This window comes from Rosa rugosa, chromosome 2 (genome assembly GCF_958449725.1).
Source record: "Rosa rugosa chromosome 2, drRosRugo1.1, whole genome shotgun sequence".
Taxonomy (NCBI): Eukaryota; Viridiplantae; Streptophyta; class Magnoliopsida; order Rosales; family Rosaceae; genus Rosa; species Rosa rugosa.
The window spans coordinates 71,997,345-72,014,447 of record NC_084821.1 but is presented as its reverse complement, the minus strand read 5'-3'; the positions used below and the strand labels follow the sequence as shown (position 1 = coordinate 72,014,447).

The following is a 17,103-nucleotide window of genomic DNA, read 5'->3' as shown; positions in this document are numbered from 1 at the left end:
GAGGATGCAAAAAATTATGTTCTTGCCTAATAGTGGCTGGAACTTGCTAATATACTTAAGAGGCCATTGGTATTGGTCTGGGCACATATACAAGAGGCATTTAATATGCCTAGTATGGTATTAGCAGTGGAGGAGGTCAAATCAATATTTTTGCCAATAATTGTGGCGAAAGCTGGGTTGCGAATTGTTGGCAACGAAGTGGTTTTAATTACATGGCCTCGCAAAGGATGGTTCGCGAAGGAACACTGGCGATTAATATATGTATGCTCACTATGTATAATTAAGAGGGAGAGAGGCCACTGTTCAAGTAATTTTAGTCAAGCCAATACAAGTGGCTTTGGAGCAACGACATTATAAGAGGAGTGCTAATTCAAGACCTCTTCAGTCAAGACGAAGACCCTTTGACTTCGAGGTCTGGGGGGCAATGTTTGGACCCAAAATGAACATTTTGGCCTGACAAGGCACGTCTTGGAGAAATTGAACCAATGTCAGTGGCTCAAGCTATATATTGTCGACAAGTTCGAAATATATATATTTTGAGGCTAAATAAAGCCTACTATGGAAGTATGACAAGTCAACTTTAGCATATTTTCCTACTTCGGCTAGGAAAAAACCGAGCTAGACAAGGAAGGAGGGGTGGCAGACTAACCAAATGAAATCGAAATGTGCTGAAACTTTCCAGATCCATTCTAGACAGCCCAAGGATAATTTCTTATGAAGAGTGCCAGAGATGTTTTTGAGTGGAAGGCCTTCAAACAATCAGTCCAATCTTTTGCAGAAGCAAAACTGGAAAACTGGACCTGTAAGAGGTCCAGCAGCGTTTTCGGCCCAACCACTATACCAAAAATTCTGAAATTTTGCCAGGGTGATCTACACTCATAATGGAACATTTTTTATGAAGAGGTCATAGTGAAATTCGGAATGCTTGTTGGAGAAATAATTGAAGGAATAAAGGGGCAGAAACTGACCTAAAACCAGCTCAATATTCACATGTTCATGTTTCCTACCCACATGAAGAAAGCTAGATGCTTTTCTTCTTTTCCTTGGATATATTTTTCAAGACAATCTCTTTAATAGATCATCATCACTTCCATGTTGTTGCACCTTCATGCCTTGCTTTCATTTCATCATTTCTCTATCTTTTCCATATTTTACAAATCACTTTCATATTCCACTTTCATTATTTTTCTTCCACTCATCATTTCACTTTTCTTTTTCTTCCCTATATAAACACATTCTCTTCTCATTCTAAAAGACACATTCACATTCAACAACAACATCTCTAAGATGATCTAAGTTCTCTCTAGAGCAAACCTCTCTAAGAGCAACTCCTCTCCCTCTCCTTCTCTTTCTCTTACCGGTGATCTCACTCCTAGTCCTAGTCTTCTCAGAAGCCGACTTTCAGTGCCACCAAACCCTCTGTCAACGTGCTTCGGTCCTAGTCTCCTCGGGAGCCGACGGTAGTGCCGCGACCACAACGGTTACAGAACCAGCCAAGCAAGGGTAACACCCTAGCAACCCAGCCAAGCTAAAGTCACGCTTTAGCAAGTTCTCCTCACTTCCCGGTGGTTCTCGCTCTGCTCGATCTACAACATCGAGTATCGATTGTGATTTTCAAGAAGCTCAGCAAAAGTCCTCACCACGAGGCAGAAAGAATCCCCATGACGAGGTTGGTGCTCTCCTCGTCTACAATTGCTTGAAAAGAAGTCAGGTCAAGGGACATCCCCGACGACCGCACCCGAACGGTGCTGGCACGCCCGCGCAGAAAAGAGACTGTTGACCAGCTGCAGCAAAATTGGAGCCAAACACCTTGTTCGTGTACCCATTTCATCATGAAGTTTTTCAAGTAGCTAGCTAGATAGAATTGAAGCAAAGTTTCTTTCTGAAATAAGGGTTGGTGCAGCTGCCCTCAAGCATTCATTAATGTGTTTGTACCCAATTTTGGTCAATCGGCCCATAAAATATTTGGCCGATAGGTGAGGAAAATATGATGCTTTTACAGATTATATCTCAATAAATTTCATATTTATGAGATTTTATTAGATATTAACTTTTGGAGAAGAAATGAGAAGGGAAGGAAATAACGGCGATAATTATTCTTTGGAATAATTAATGCCGAGACTTTATTGAGTTTGAAGGCATTAGAGAGAATATTGCATATTTAAAAACAAATCAATATAATGGCGCCGCAAGAAGAATGCAATTATGGTGCGATTAAGGAATTTATTACGCCTAATTGTATTTTCTTTCCTAAATGTTATGTTTGTAATAGTATAAATAGGAGGCATTTAGCTCATTGTAAAAGGTCCCCGACCAACACAACTCAAAATCAATACATCAAATTCTCTACAATATCAATCTTTTCATTCTTTCTCTAGCTTACTTTAATTTTTATCGCTTTCTTTATGTTCTGCACTTTATCTTTCCTGCAATTTACTCTTCAGTCTCTTTAAATTTCATGCAATTTAATTAATTCGCATTTAGATTCTTGTTAATTCGCATTTAGATTCTTGTTCTTTCACTTTTCGCACTTTACTTTCTGCAACCTATATCAAAAATATCTTTTTAGAAGCAACATCGGTGAAGACGCCGAAAGTCCTTGCAACAAAGGCAAGAGAACCCAGCGGCCGAGACGGTTCCTTCCTCGGCCCACAGTCACTTGAAAGAAGTCAGATCAAGCGCAAATCTTATCAAAACCTCGCTTGGCCAATTGGCCGCGAGTTGGCACGCCTGCGTATCAAGAAGGACAATTGGACTTCAAATCCCTCAGCTACTAATTTGAGCCGAGACCATTTTGAGGCAAACATCTTTTGGCACGCCCGGTGGGATACTAATGTATTAGGTGTTTTCACAAATGAGTTTCTGCGAGCCGAATCTAAACGGCTCAAGTTCAATATATGGTGTTAATGGGAGATACAGTTATGTTGCATACAAAAGTTTTGTTGACTTCAATAGCCACGCCGCATGGAATTTACAAACACCCAAAACACAACCCCAATATGGTTGCAGTTTTGACAAGGAGGTTGATTTTCCTCTAGATGGTAAGCCCAAATTTGATCTCGACATTGAGCCTATTGATGATATATATGAAGAAGACGAGCCAATTCATGGCTTTGATCTACTCAGAGGGCTAAAGCACCATCAAGAGTTTGATTATTTAAGTGAGGAGGTTGTACACTTTGACATGGTTGTCAGTAATAAAGCCGACTTAGAAAAATCACAATCGGCGAAATTTGAAGTAGAAGCCGAAGTTGGTAATTCAAGTACATATGCAGAGCTTGAAAATTTGGCCTACATAATAGCCAGAGAACAAGAACCTACTACATGGGGTTTAAGTTTAATGCTTCACAGCCTCCAAAGGCTTGAACCAAAGGCCGAAAACAAAGAAGTTTCCAAGTTTGCGATAAAGCATCGTTGGCCACCTCCATAACGGCCATAATAATTTTCTTTTTTTCTTTAGAATCTGCAAAAGAAAAAAAAAAGGAAAAAAAAGAAGACGACACAGGAAAGAGGCAAGAAAGTGTGCTTGGAAAGAAAGCTTGTGTTTTAACCCATATATACAAGCAATATTCGTTATCGGCTTCATTTTGGCCGAGTGCCTAATTGTTCAAGGAGCTTCATTAAAGTTGCTAAGTATTTACTGGTGGTCATGAGATGTAAGTTTGGGTGGATTATGTGGTCTAGTAATTAAAGGGCCATTTAATTCAAATGACCAGAAAAGATGCATTTTCAGATTCTAAATATACCAATTTCCTCACCATATCATCAGTGAAGATTTAAGGCCATGAAGACCAAATTTATATTTTTGGTTAGAAGCTTTAAATGGGCTGGGGCTTATGTAGATGCTACAAACGATGATCTTTCTATCATAATTCATTATGCATGACATGGGTTGAGAAGATTTTCAAGTTTAATTTGCAAACATTTCCTTAACCACTCGGCGACATTCGCCGATGCTCAAGGAAATGGGGGGGCTATGTTTGTACCCAATTTTGGTCAATCGGCCCATAAAATATTTGGCCGATAGGTGAGGAAAATATGATGCTTTTACAGATTATATCTCAATAAATTTCATATTTATGAGATTTTATTAGATATTAACTTTTGGAGAAGAAATGAGAAGGGAAGGAAATAACGGCGATAATTATTCTTTGGAATAATTAATGCCGAGACTTTATTGAGTTTGAAGGCATTAGAGAGAATATTGCATATTTAAGAACAAATCAATATAATGGCGCCGCAAGAAGAATGCAATTATGGTGCGATTAAGGAATTTATTACGCCTAATTGTATTTTCTTTCCTAAATGTTATGTTTGTAATAGTATAAATAGGAGGCATTTAGCTCATTGTAAAAGGTCCCCGACCAACACAACTCAAAATCAATACATCAAATTCTCTACAATATCAATCTTTTCATTCTTTCTCTAGCTTACTTTAATTTTTATCGCTTTCTTTACGTTCTGCACTTTATCTTTCCTGCAATTTACTCTTCAGTCTCTTTAAATTTCATGCAATTTAATTAATTCGCATTTAGATTCTTGTTAATTCGCATTTAGATTCTTGTTCTTTCACTTTTCGCACTTTACTTTCTGCAACCTATATCAAAAATATCTTTTTAGAAGCAACATCGGTGAAGACGCCGAAAGTCCTTGCAACAAAGGCAAGAGAACCCAGCGGCCGAGACGGTTCCTTCCTCGGCCCACAGTCACTTGAAAGAAGTCAGATCAAGCGCAAATCTTATCAAAACCTCGCTTGGTCAATTGGCCGCGAGTTGGCACGCCTGCGTATCAAGAAGGACAATTGGACTTCAAATCCCTCAGCTACTAATTTGAGCCGAGACCATTTTGAGGCAAACATAATGAAACTACTGAATACAAAGGGGGAGACATAAAGCCTAAACCCCGAACAATTAGTAACGAGAGAACAACCCGAATAATAACAGGAGCTCCCACTAATCCTATGTATTCAAACATGCACCAACTAGCAAGGGTTGACATACCAGAAATCTGGGCAAATCTCTTTGCTTCACAACGGTGACATGCTGGAAATATAAAGCTCATACAAAGCCATACAACAATTAAATCTGCTTTCCCAGTAAGTTGTCGGCCAAGACTAACTCTGGCGACACTATGTTTCATCCTGCCACTAGGAGGTTGCATCCATTTGATAAAGACTCACCTCTTCTCTAGGACAGATAAGGCACTCTGAGTGCAAATACAGGCATTCAGCCCGACTCTCCCTACAAAAACTCTATAGGAATTATATTTTAAACAAAAACCTAACAACCATGAAATAAATATAACAAAATAAACACATGCTCCCAAAAACCCACCAGCAAAGGCCCAAAGCCATAAGCCCAGCCCAACAGCTTTCATCTTCCCAAACCTCTTGGCTGATCGTAGAGGCCAGCCAACCCCAACGTCGTCGGACCTGCGGCACCACCACACACGAACCATCACGCAGCGGCAACCAATTCACTCTGGCTGATATCAGCTTTGAGACCACCGGACTAAACAGTTCCATTTCGGATATGTATCGTCCAATTGATCGGACGTCCCACCACTGGTCAGATTGCTGAAACTCCCTCGTCGATACCAGGGACCAATCCGCCTGCCCAGTCACTCCGATGACTTCAGATCCCACCACCAGCCATCAACCTCCCTCACAAGCCCGTCCAACGACAACGCCCCAAGGACGCGTCGCCGGACAGAGCATCACTCACTCAATCTCTTACTAGAACGTGCGGTGCTAACCCTAAACGCCGAGAGAGAAGAATTTTTCTTTGGGATAATGACTATTTACACAATTTCAGCCTAAAAATTGTCCACTTACTCCGGTAAGAGTTTAGTGTGCCCATTTACTCAATTTAAAAAAAAAAAGACTATTTTAGACAAAGCATGACATATAATTACATATCTATCGGCGACCCAGACCGCGACGGCTTCTCTCTTTCTCTCTGTCACTGATGCTCAACCTAGGCCTCCGGCGACCCAGGCTTCCGGCGAATCAGATCGTCGATCTCCCAGTGCCACTGGAGCATCTCCACTAGTTCTACATGTCCGGGTCCATCGGGTTGTCAGAGACCCAAACCGTCGGGACGAACTTTTTCTGGGCTGCCCCGAAGCAGCAGACCAAAGGCAGGTAGTCGTACAGGAAATCGATGCCGTCGTCGTAATCTTCGAGCTCCGAATCTGAAGATTCGGGTTCTAGTTCTATCGGGCCATTTTCAACCTAGGCTTTTTTGGAGCGCTGGGTTTTCTTCGGTGGGGTCTTTTTCCGGCCATGGCGACCGGGCTTCTTGGGTTCTTCAATGCTCCCATTATCTTCACCGGAAGCTCTGAGTGAGTTCAGCTTGTGAGGTTTGAAAGGTTTAAGCTTGAAGAAATGGTGGTTCACGGTTATACTCTAAGGTGCTCTCAGGACGAATCCCGGTGAACGTAAAATCGCCGAGCAAAGCCTTAATCAGCTTCTTGCAATTTCAGACGTTGTGATTATCTATTTGGGTTAATTGGATATGTAAACTTGACTTGTATTGATAGGAATTATGTTTATTGGGGGGAGTAATATGATTATTTGGGGGCAAAAATATGTTTATTGGGGGCAATAATATGATTACTGGGCATTATTAGGGGCAATAATATAATTATTGGGAGACAATAATATGATTATTGGGAGGCAATAATATGATTATTGGGGGGCAGTAATATGGTTATTGGGGGGCAGTAATATGGTTACTGGGTAAAATTAGGGGGCAATAAATTCAGACGCCGGAATCCGGTCATTCGTCCGGTCGCCGGATTTGGGATTCCGATGAACGGTCACCGGATTCCGATCACCGGTCGCCGGAGTCGGCGGCCGGCCACTGGTCACCGGAGTCCGGCAAGGTCTTTGATGACTTCTCCCTCTAAGTGAGAAAGAATGAGAGGGCAAAAAAGTCCCAAAAATAAATAAAAAAGAATTAATTGGGTATTAGGGAAATAATCTCTTAGAGTGTTTAGATAAGTGGGCAATCTCTTAGAGTGTTTGGGTAAGTGGGCAATCTCTTAGAGTGTTTGGGTAAGTGGGCAATTTTTATCCTAAAATTGTGTAAATGGTCATTATCCCTTTTTCTTTTTAGGTCGACTAAATTTAGAAGCAAAGTTTCTTGAATACGGCTAGTTTTGTCGAGCCATATTTATTAGGAATAATCCCCAGGTATCTGAGTATACGACCCCTCATCTTCACGAGTAGGTGTTTTCACTTTTCAGAAGCTATTTAAATAATTGTTCTTAGTAAAAAAAAGTTGATCCATCATCATCTCAGTGCATAGGATAGTCCTCAAGGAAAAATGCACTATCATATGCTCCCCCTAAAAATAGCAAAGGATTAGGTCACCTCTATAAATCATCACTGCATAATGTATATCCCCCAAAAACTGGCCTCATACACAACCTAACTAGCTTGGATATTATTAGAGCTAATAGAATATATGTTACACATCAATTCAATAATGAGACAAATAATCTAAAGCTCTATACAAATGAGCACCAAATGGGGTTCTCAGACCAAAAACGGTAATTAATGATATTGACGGACTGATGATAGTTCTGCGCACAGTACTATCATTTTTGTCCAATGCATGCAATTACGTATAATGATCGAGTTAATGACCCTCCTGTTTATTGGGAGAGGTAGGGCTGTAAATTTTACTACCCTATTTTATCTTAACAATCAAACCATTAACGGATAAAAAAAAAACACCATCAAATTAAACCATCTGAAAGTGATAAATCGAATGTTAATTTTCTGATACAATTTCATAAGAATGGCAAAGCCAACTACCCTAGTCCAAGTTTACATCCTATTTTCAATAGAGAAAAAACAAACCTCTCGAGTTTACTTTGGCGGCTGAATCATGTGATTCTGTAAATTACTTTCTTCGTAAATCACGTTCCTGGGGTTTGTTCATCACGATTGTTCATCAACAAGACAACAAGTGGATAAGGTTACGATTCAATGAATGTAGACACAAATAGAAGTTCATTGAACCTTGACATATATGAAGCACCAATAATGGGGGTTTCAGGCTTTCCGCTTCTATTTTCCACATCCAACAGGATGGCAGAGACAGACGTAGTAGACTGCTGACTGCGCCACGTGTGAAAATGCAGTGACCCACAAGGCCACAGTCATGAAGGGCCAGTTTCCAAACATGGAGTTAAAATTTCAGCCAAAAACAAAAAACATGGAGTTAAAATGTCACCATTGGAGTCAAGTCAGTCAACACTGTTGAAGAGGGTCAAATCAAATGTGCTACAACTCCCAAAGTAAATATATATTGGAAATGAAAGTTTTTGATTATGCATCACATATAAAACATGAATAGGACCCGTTTCCAATCGATTATCACATAAAATGTTCAAGTTTAATGTCATTTTTGTTTCTATTCTTTAATTTCATTTTCACATGCATAATCTTTCATTAATGAGTGATAAGTTACATTGTTCAAAGTATTTTGTATGCACATTTCATTTTACGTCGTTTTAAGTTTCATCTTAATTTGTATGTATTAGTGTTGTATAATAAGGCTAAGTATATGTAATTACTTTGTGCTATTCCGTTAGTTTCATGATATCTCTCATATACTTTTAATCTTAACATGTAACAATCTTCTCATATTTTGTATGTACTTTCATCACTTTAATCTTAAATCTAATTACATATATGAAATATATTGTGAAAATCCAAAACTACCGAAATCACGAGCATATAAAGTTTATATCGATATATTGGTACAGTACGTACAGTTAGCACATTATTATTAACTAATCATTGCATAAGAAATTTTTTAGTGCAATCTAATTTTATAATTTCTTTTACTCAATTACTATTGTCTAATTTTTGAAATGCAACAAGTTTATATTGCGCGCTCAAAGCACGGATGCAAGAATATTACATATATAAGAAAATATAACATGTTATCTAGTAGCACATACATATCTATTTTAAGACAAATATCACTCACTAGAAACTTATTGAAGTTCATATCACAACTAGTTTAAACTATAAAACATAAACCACTCAACGCAAAATTATATTTTACCATCTATTGATGAAACCTCCATAGTTAAACTGACTATCGAAAATAGTGAGGTAGGATTTTGAACTAATAAATTGCATTATCATTTTAAAATATACGGTAGTCAAGAATAATTAGCGTTACATAATATGTGGTAAGAATTTACGTAAACTAATTTAGAAGAGACAACGATATCCATGTGAAAAGTCATTAATTAAATTAATTAAACGGTAAAATCCATATATAGTCCAGTAAATTAATGGTCCGATTATCAAAAATTAACAATAATTACTTGCTTAAACCCGTTCAAGGAATATCCTCCTTCAAAATCCCAGTATCATAAAAACAAAAACAAAAACAAAAATAAAAACAAAAACAAAAACAAAAAGCTGAACAGGGACGTAAAAAAGGCCAAATTCATTAGACAGTAACGTGATTAAGCCCACATACATGCAACAAAATCCTACTGCCCCCCAATGAATTTGAAGGTCCTAATTAAGCCCACATACATGCAACAAAATCCTACTGCCCCCCAATGAATTTGAAGGTCCTATAAATTAGAAGCCTCTGCGAAGTAGAATACTTCATCACATCATGTCATCATCTCCATTCTCACACTTTGTCTTTTATGTAAACACCATGAACACAATATGACAACACCTTCCCTCATATCCCTATAAAGCCACACACCCTCCCTCCCTCACTTGAATCATTGTCTTCCAAAAGCGAAATTGAAAGTTGACAGAGAAGCAGAAGGAAGCATAAAGCAAGATAGTTTTGTGGTTGTATGAAAAACATGGGAGCAGATAGGATTCCGGTGAGGTTTCAGAGAGTTGCGGCGGCGTTCGACGAGGGGGCGAGGGTAAGGCTGTGCGAGAGCAGCGGCAGCGAGCACTCGGCGGCGGCGGAGAGCGTTGCTGATTTGTCGGACCTTGTCAAGTCTTTTATTGAGCGAGGGAATTATGGAGGGGATTCAAGAGATGATGGTGAGGAAATCGAGAGGGATTCGTTGGAGATGGATGAAGAATTAGAGGGCGGTTATTGGTCTGATTCGGAGACCAAGAATACCCTAGAACAGCTGCTTGATCAAAATGGAGGTGGTGATGATGTGAAGGAAAACATTGTTGCTGAGGTAGAACATGCTTGCGGTGTAATTGGGGATAGGTTGGACAGAGAGTTTAAGAGGAAGCTGATGGCTCATTTGCGCCACAAGGGTTTTGATGCTGGTGAGTACAATTTTCTTCTTAATTTGATCTAATTTAGCATATACTCTAATCAGATTTTCAGTTAATTTAGAGTTTCCAGGGATCTGGTAAAAAAGTGAATTAGAATGCCAGAAGGATAGGATTTAGTGATTTAGTCTTTAGTGTGTTAATTTTCGTCAAATTGTATAGTATAAGCTACTTCATATGAAATTTAAGAACTTATAGGAGGTTTATTATAGATTTAGGTCTCGTTTTGTCTGCAAAGTAGAAATTTTTGAAGAATCTCAATGGTAACCAAGTCCCATATATCCAATATTGCATACGTACCAACTCAAGTTGTATGTGCATAGATTGTTTTCACTTCAGATCAAAAGAAGTCTATAGAAGACATAGCTAATTGGTCTAATATACAACGTGCACAAGTCTTTTTCGGGTTAATTGCTGAGGTTTGCGACTAATGTTTCTATTTGTCCAAATCGTCCAGGCCTGTGCAAATCAAAGTGGGTAAAATCCAGTCAGTTTCCAGCAGGGGACTACGAATTTGTAGATGTCAATGTCAACGGAACTCGTTACATTATCGAGCCATTCTTCACCGGAGAATTCGAAATCGCCCGTCCGACTAGTCGATACACATCGTTACACAATGTCCTGCCACAGATATTCGTCGGAGAAGTTGAAGAGCTGAAGAAAATTGTTCGGATCATGTGCACAGCCATTAAAAAGTCCATGAAGAGAGTGGACATGCCCATGCCACCATGGAGGAGAAATGGGTACATGTTAGCCAAGTGGTTTGGTTCCTACAAGCGCACCACAAATGCAGTTTCTTCTTCAACCAAGGCCTTCGAATTCGATGAGAGTTTAAGCGCAAAGAGAGCATTCGGCTTCGAGGCTCTGCCCAAGAAGTCTTACTATTGCAGAGACAGTTTTGCTACCAATAATGGATTGAGAATTGGGAACTTGACTGCTGCCTTTCAGCCCAAAGGCATTGGCATGGAATTATAGCTGCATCACTGGCATAGTACTTCATTTGTTCTTATTACCCAATTTTGGGTTCTTTTTTGTCTTCTTAGCTACATTATTTGGGAGTGTCATTTGGTTTCATTGGAATGGGATTTAGGTTCTGGGCTTTAAGGCCATGTAAAAATTGCTTGTTTTTGAAGAAAAATCAGTGTAAAATACCCATTATATATATTTTTTTGGAATAAATGAAGGAATAAAATTCCTCTGTTTTTCCTAGTTCATTACCAAATTTTTTCATGTTCAACATGTAAGCACCAATATAAGCAAACAGCTGGGAAATCAAAGCAGGTTTGCTTGGAAGGTGACCCAATAAGAGAAACAACGTTGATTTCTGAGAAGGGTCTCTTGAAAAGGCTAAATCCTATGCCAATTTCCCTCCTCTCTCCCTTCTCATATGAACTCATCCATCATAAACACACACACAAATTAAGAAGATATCAAAAGGAAGTTAAACTAAAATGAAATGTAAGAAGCTCGGTAAGCAGATCCGTCGACAGAGATTTAGAATCTCACAACGGGCGGCCAGTAAACCTCTCTGTAAATCAATTTAGCTACAGCCGCTTTGGCAATCAAGGCAAGAGTACTGATTATAAACCCTTGCCTTGGTACAATGTAGCTTTAGTAAGCACATTAGGATCTATAACAGTTCTGAGAAACTAGAGAAACATAGATGAAGTCATAGAACTGAGAAACTAGAGAAAAAGGGGTGAGAAGAGCTAAAACGGCTGAAGAGAAACAGAGCGCCCAAAATGTGTTGGCCATCTAAAACCCTAACATGCTAATTTATAATGGGAGGAGTAATCGTGGAGTGGGCTCCAAAGTGGGCCCACCTACGTGGCTTGTTATTAGCCAAGCGCACAGTCATGCTTAAACGAGCCGGGCAATCGAGTCATTTCGCAGCTGTGTTTCTATGCCTTCTTTGTGTTTCTCTCACCCTCACTAGTGGCGAAGAAGAGAGCTCAGCAACTGATTCTGATTCTGACATCAGGTCATGAAAAGCATGGACTGAGATCAAACCTTCCTTTTATGCTGCCTTGTTAGCTAGGAGATCCATAACAACGAGCTCAAAGCAATCAGCTTGGACGTCAACCATTATCCTCACCCACTTTACAAAATTACACCTCTCTGCGTCTTCTTCAGGTCTTTGTTGCCTTTGTTTTTACTGGGATTCGTTTAATCTGGGACATTTTTTGATTCTTGTAATTGGAATTGTTGCTGCTGTGCTAGCATATATATATGCAAATTTCTCAAATTCTAAGCTCGCTCCAATCTGAATTATATATGTAGAGATTGTGTTAAATGCCCTTCTTATCAAATAATTTCATTGACTTCATAGGAAAGAATGTTAACATGCAAATTACAAACTCACTAGTTGTTACGCCCGCACGTTGCTGCGGGTTGTTTTTTTCCTTGTTTCTTCCACCACTTTTGCTTGGAACATCATTTCTCCAAAATCAAAAAAAAAAAATTAAGTTCCATTTTTTTTTCTTCTTGTATATAAAATAAATAAACTACAGTTGAAGAGAGCACAAAACAAAGTGGAAATGCAACTGAGAAAAATGCTCTGGAAACCCAAGATAAGATCCAAAATGGAAGGAAGCACATGAACCTGGGAAAAATAAGAAACAACCATAAGCAGCTTAAATAACTAAACCAAAACAGGACAAATATATACACGGACAATTAAGAGAAACAACAAAAAGACTTTACATTAGTGAGAGAACTAAGACATGCACCTAGAGTGCATGTGCAGTGCTTAATCTGTGTATAGAAGGTTATATCAATCTTTTGTGTGTAAAGGAAATTAAAGACAAACCTTGGTCTTTGTTTCATAGCCAACATCCAATTGCTGCACTCGTAGAAAGAGATGACCAGCTACTGCACTACCCAATCACCAAGGCAAACAATGACAACCAGGTTCAAGTTCATCATAAAACTTCCCAAACGTTTCTCTGATTGCAACAGTAGATTGGTCCGCCTAGATACGACCAAGGCACAGTCCCATTTCCTGATTCTGCCAAAGACAGTAGAAACCATGGTCATCAACTGCTGAGTAGTCAACAAACTTCCAAAAATAGTGTCAACATTAATCAAAAACGCATGCTACTGAATCAATTAAGTGCTAATATTTTGCCGCAAAAATTCAAAGTCTAAATGTAATTGCAATCTTGCGGTAAAGCAAATATGAGGATATGTGTGGCTAGGTGTTTAGTAAATACCAGAATCAGCGATGCTTAGAGAGATTAGAGACTCGAATGCTTAGCCAACCAACAAATACTTACATTGTGTAATATGCTTTTTCTTCTTATGTGTAATATTGTTACCAGAAATTAAAAGCTCTTCTGGCACAAAGAATTAGGAACACAAAATAAGAAGAAAAAGGCTATAGTCCAGAACATTCTAATTGTGGAGCAATCCATTATTGATCTTACAATCTCAGGGACACTTTCTTATTGAGCAGTGAAATTTTACATGATTGTTGATGCAACATTAGATTGGAGTGACATTACCTCTAAATTCATATTATATTCAGCAAAGACATATGCAGAGATAAACTCAAAAACTATCAGCTATTGGACACCAACTAACAAATATTGGCTAGTAAAGTTCTACCTCAAAAACAGAGAGTTACACAGCATTGTCACGAAGTCCATATCCCTTGAATTCAATGCTCTCTTCCTCTAACAACTGGAAACTGGCATAATATAATACAACATGAAAAATGGTATCAGATATTACATTGTCAATACTGATCATAATAACGTAGACATGAAATCATTGAATATGATTTTTTTCATGACAACTATCTTTTTTCCAGATCCCTATGCAGCTGCATTATAATCATATCCGTAAAAACTGGTATTACTACAATATCTGAGGTGAATATAAGGTATGATGATTGTGATTATATGTTTACCTTACAACCAACCATGTAGAGCAAAGATCTATCACAAAAGGGGTGTTTAAAAAGATCAGCAACAAACTTCACTCAGTATTCTCTCAATAGCATCATCTATGTTGGACATTAGCATTTGCCCATGTTCTAACAGATATACTGAATCATCCACAAAATTTCCAAATGTGAAAGGCACCATAACCTGCATACCTTCTCAATTAGACAAATGAACTAAAAATCGATGAAAGCAACAAATAGTATGGCTTTAAAAATTGTAATTCACTATCTACCGTGTCGATTCCAGCATTTATCTGTCAAATGCAGGAACAATAGTTTGACCCTTAAGGCTCGCTGAGTGTGCCAAGTCTATCCCAGTCAGAAATCACAGTTCCCTGCTGCAGAGCATACCCTGATAAGTATTCAAACATATCATCTTAATGCGCAATGTTTTCTATCAATGTCTGATTTTTGGTACTTATGCATACTATCTGTATGAAACATCAAATACCAATACTGTTGTAGTTTAAAGTAGAATGACAGCAGAATGAACCACAATGATTCAAGTACCAACCGTTACACTCAAAATTTTAATCGATCATCATATCCATGCAATTATACACAACCAAAACTAACTGAAATCAAACACACACCTCTTCTTGTGTTGAAAACCTTTTCCCAAACTCGATCACCAAAACAAACCCAAACCCTCCTCCGAAAAATCACCAAAATCCTGCAAATCTCCTCCTCTTGTTCCTACCCAAGCAATCACCAAGGTCAACTTGTCTTTTAGCAAAATACTTTTGACTCTGGTTTTGATGTCATATTATGTTGTACTGGAAATCAAGTTGTGAGTTCTTAACTCTTTCAATTGCTTCCTGCAATGCACTTCTGTATTTCATCAAATACATTTGGTTTGTCTTTTCTTACTCCCTCTAATCCAATATTGTTCGAATTAGCGTTGCTACTTCGTTTCCCTTGCTCCTTTCTCAAATAGTTACCTCAACTTCTATCATTTGAAGCTTCTGATGTTGGACTTTTATGGTGTTTCTGTGCACAACTACACAAGTGATAGGATAAAAGTGAAACACACATATGGGGCAATTTAAAGGCTAAATAATTTAAGAAACAAACCCGGAGTTTCATCCTATCAATTTTGCACGTACTCATTTCTTAAAAGGCTTTACTGTTTCAGTAAACAGATAGAGTTTTGAATCAAAAAATTAATTTTAAATCTTTCTATGTTTGTTTACTTCTGGGAGGCAACTCCTTTGTGTTTTGAGGGAAACTTAAGCTGCAATTGCATGAGCTTTGATTCATTGCAGTAGCCAAAACTCTTAATTTGATTATTAACCTAACATGCCTTCCTAATAAAATATTGATTGGGGAAAGGCTTTATATATAAGCAATCCCTATCACTGATTAACTATTAAATAAGGGAAGTCTTTATATATGTCTTGCAGTAATAGTCAGGGATGCTAGAAATATCAGATAATAAAGAATTTTGAGATGACAGACTAGGAATCAATCCCAGCTATGAAAAATGCCTCACAACTTAGACATGTGAATCACTCAGAAGAAGCCTAGAATTTTGGAGTCCCATTCCTAGAACGAAGGCCATCACCACCTACCCTCATACATTACTAAAAGACAGAACTATAGTATTAGCTTCAATGATTTCTTGGTTATCTGAAAGTCAATCTTTGATTCCTAATTGAATGACTGATTGGTCAAGCCTCTAGACCTTCTAGATTCGGCACTCTGGCCTATATTTTGTACAAGTACATCCTGAGAGTCCAAAACTAATAAACATGTGATCATCCATGTGGTACTGTCCTTTGACATCATTAGTAATTATCTAATGCATCAAGTAGGTCTTCTTGGAAAGTCAAAAGATTGGCATTTGAATGCATTCTGTTTTGCTTGTTTCACTTACGGTTAATAGTAACTTCTGTTTGTATGATCAGCTTATGTTCTACTATTTTCCTTTTTACATTTAACTTTCCATAAATTAGTTCATTTGTACTGTAGTTTTCAATGCTATATGATCTGAAATTTCGTGTGATGAATATTGTTTTCTTCTCTTTACACTATTGTAGTAAACATTGAACATTATTATTTGCCTTAAAGATGGCAGATATGTGGATTTGCTGTATCTAGTAAATTATGTTTTAACAAGAGTTTCACAAGTCATCCACATATAGAAGTTACTTTTGTTTGGCTCCAGTTTTGCTGCAGCTGGTCAACAGTCTCTTTTCTTGCGCGGGCGTGCCAGCACCGTCGGGTGCGGTCGTCGGGGGTGTCCCTTGACCTGACTTCTTTTGAGCGACTGTAGACGAGGAGAGCACAAACCTCGTCGCGGGATTCTTTATGCCTCGTGGTGAGGACTTTTGTTGAGTTTCTTCTTATTCACACAATCGATACTCGACGTCGTAGATCGAGCAGAGCGAAAATCACCAGGAAGTGGGGAGAACTTGCTAAAGCGTGACTTTAGCTTAGCTGGTTTGCGAGGGCGTTACCCTTGCTTGGCTGGTTCTGTAACCGTTGTGGTCGCGGCACTACCGTCGGCTCCCGAGGAGACTAGGACCGAAGCACGTTGACAGAGGGTTTGGTACTTGCTAAAGCGTGACTTTAGCTTGGCTGGGTTGCTAGGGCGTTACCCTTGCTTGGCTGGTTCTGTAACCGTTGTGGTCACGGCACTACCGTCGGCTCCCGAGGAGACTAGGACCGAAGCACGTTGACAGAGGGTTTGGTGGCACTGAAAGTCGGCTCCTGAGAAGACTAGGACTAGGAGTGTGATCACCGATAAGAGAAAGAGAAGGAAAGGAGTTGCTCTTAGAGAGGTTTGCACTGAAGGCCCCCACTGCTGGACCTCTTAGAGGTTTGGCCTTAAACAACTCATAATGGGTTAGGTTTTAGCAGTTAA

The 17,103-nt window shown here is 38.8% G+C and overlaps 1 protein-coding gene, 1 long non-coding RNA gene and 1 other non-coding gene across 4 annotated transcripts; 1 reads left to right on the top strand and 2 right to left on the bottom strand.

The window, feature by feature from the left end:
* Positions 1 to 9,640: 9,640 nt before the first annotated feature.
* LOC133733633 (uncharacterized) lies at positions 9,641 to 11,505 on the top strand. Its single transcript, XM_062161279.1, has 2 exons — positions 9,641 to 10,285; positions 10,749 to 11,505. The coding sequence occupies exons 1-2, from the start codon at positions 9,847 to 9,849 to the stop codon at positions 11,264 to 11,266; spliced, it is 957 nt and encodes a 318-aa protein (XP_062017263.1). The 5' UTR covers positions 9,641 to 9,846; the 3' UTR covers positions 11,267 to 11,505.
* A 240-nt stretch (positions 11,506 to 11,745) lies between these two features.
* LOC133734942 (small nucleolar RNA snoR109) lies at positions 11,746 to 11,844 on the bottom strand. The gene has a single exon (XR_009858687.1). It is a non-coding gene; the product is annotated as a small nucleolar RNA snoR109 (small nucleolar RNA).
* A 963-nt stretch (positions 11,845 to 12,807) lies between these two features.
* Positions 12,808 to 14,947, bottom strand: LOC133734307 (uncharacterized). 2 transcript variants are annotated; one of them, XR_009858218.1, is made up of 6 exons: positions 14,831 to 14,947; positions 14,471 to 14,589; positions 14,202 to 14,382; positions 13,898 to 13,979; positions 13,101 to 13,298; positions 12,808 to 12,893 (listed from the first exon to the last, which is right to left on the bottom strand). It is a non-coding gene; the product is annotated as an uncharacterized LOC133734307 (long non-coding RNA). The 2 variants fall into 2 exon arrangements; XR_009858219.1 differs by having other exon boundaries at positions 14,471 to 14,572.
* Between the last annotated feature and the right edge of the window lie 2,156 nt (positions 14,948 to 17,103).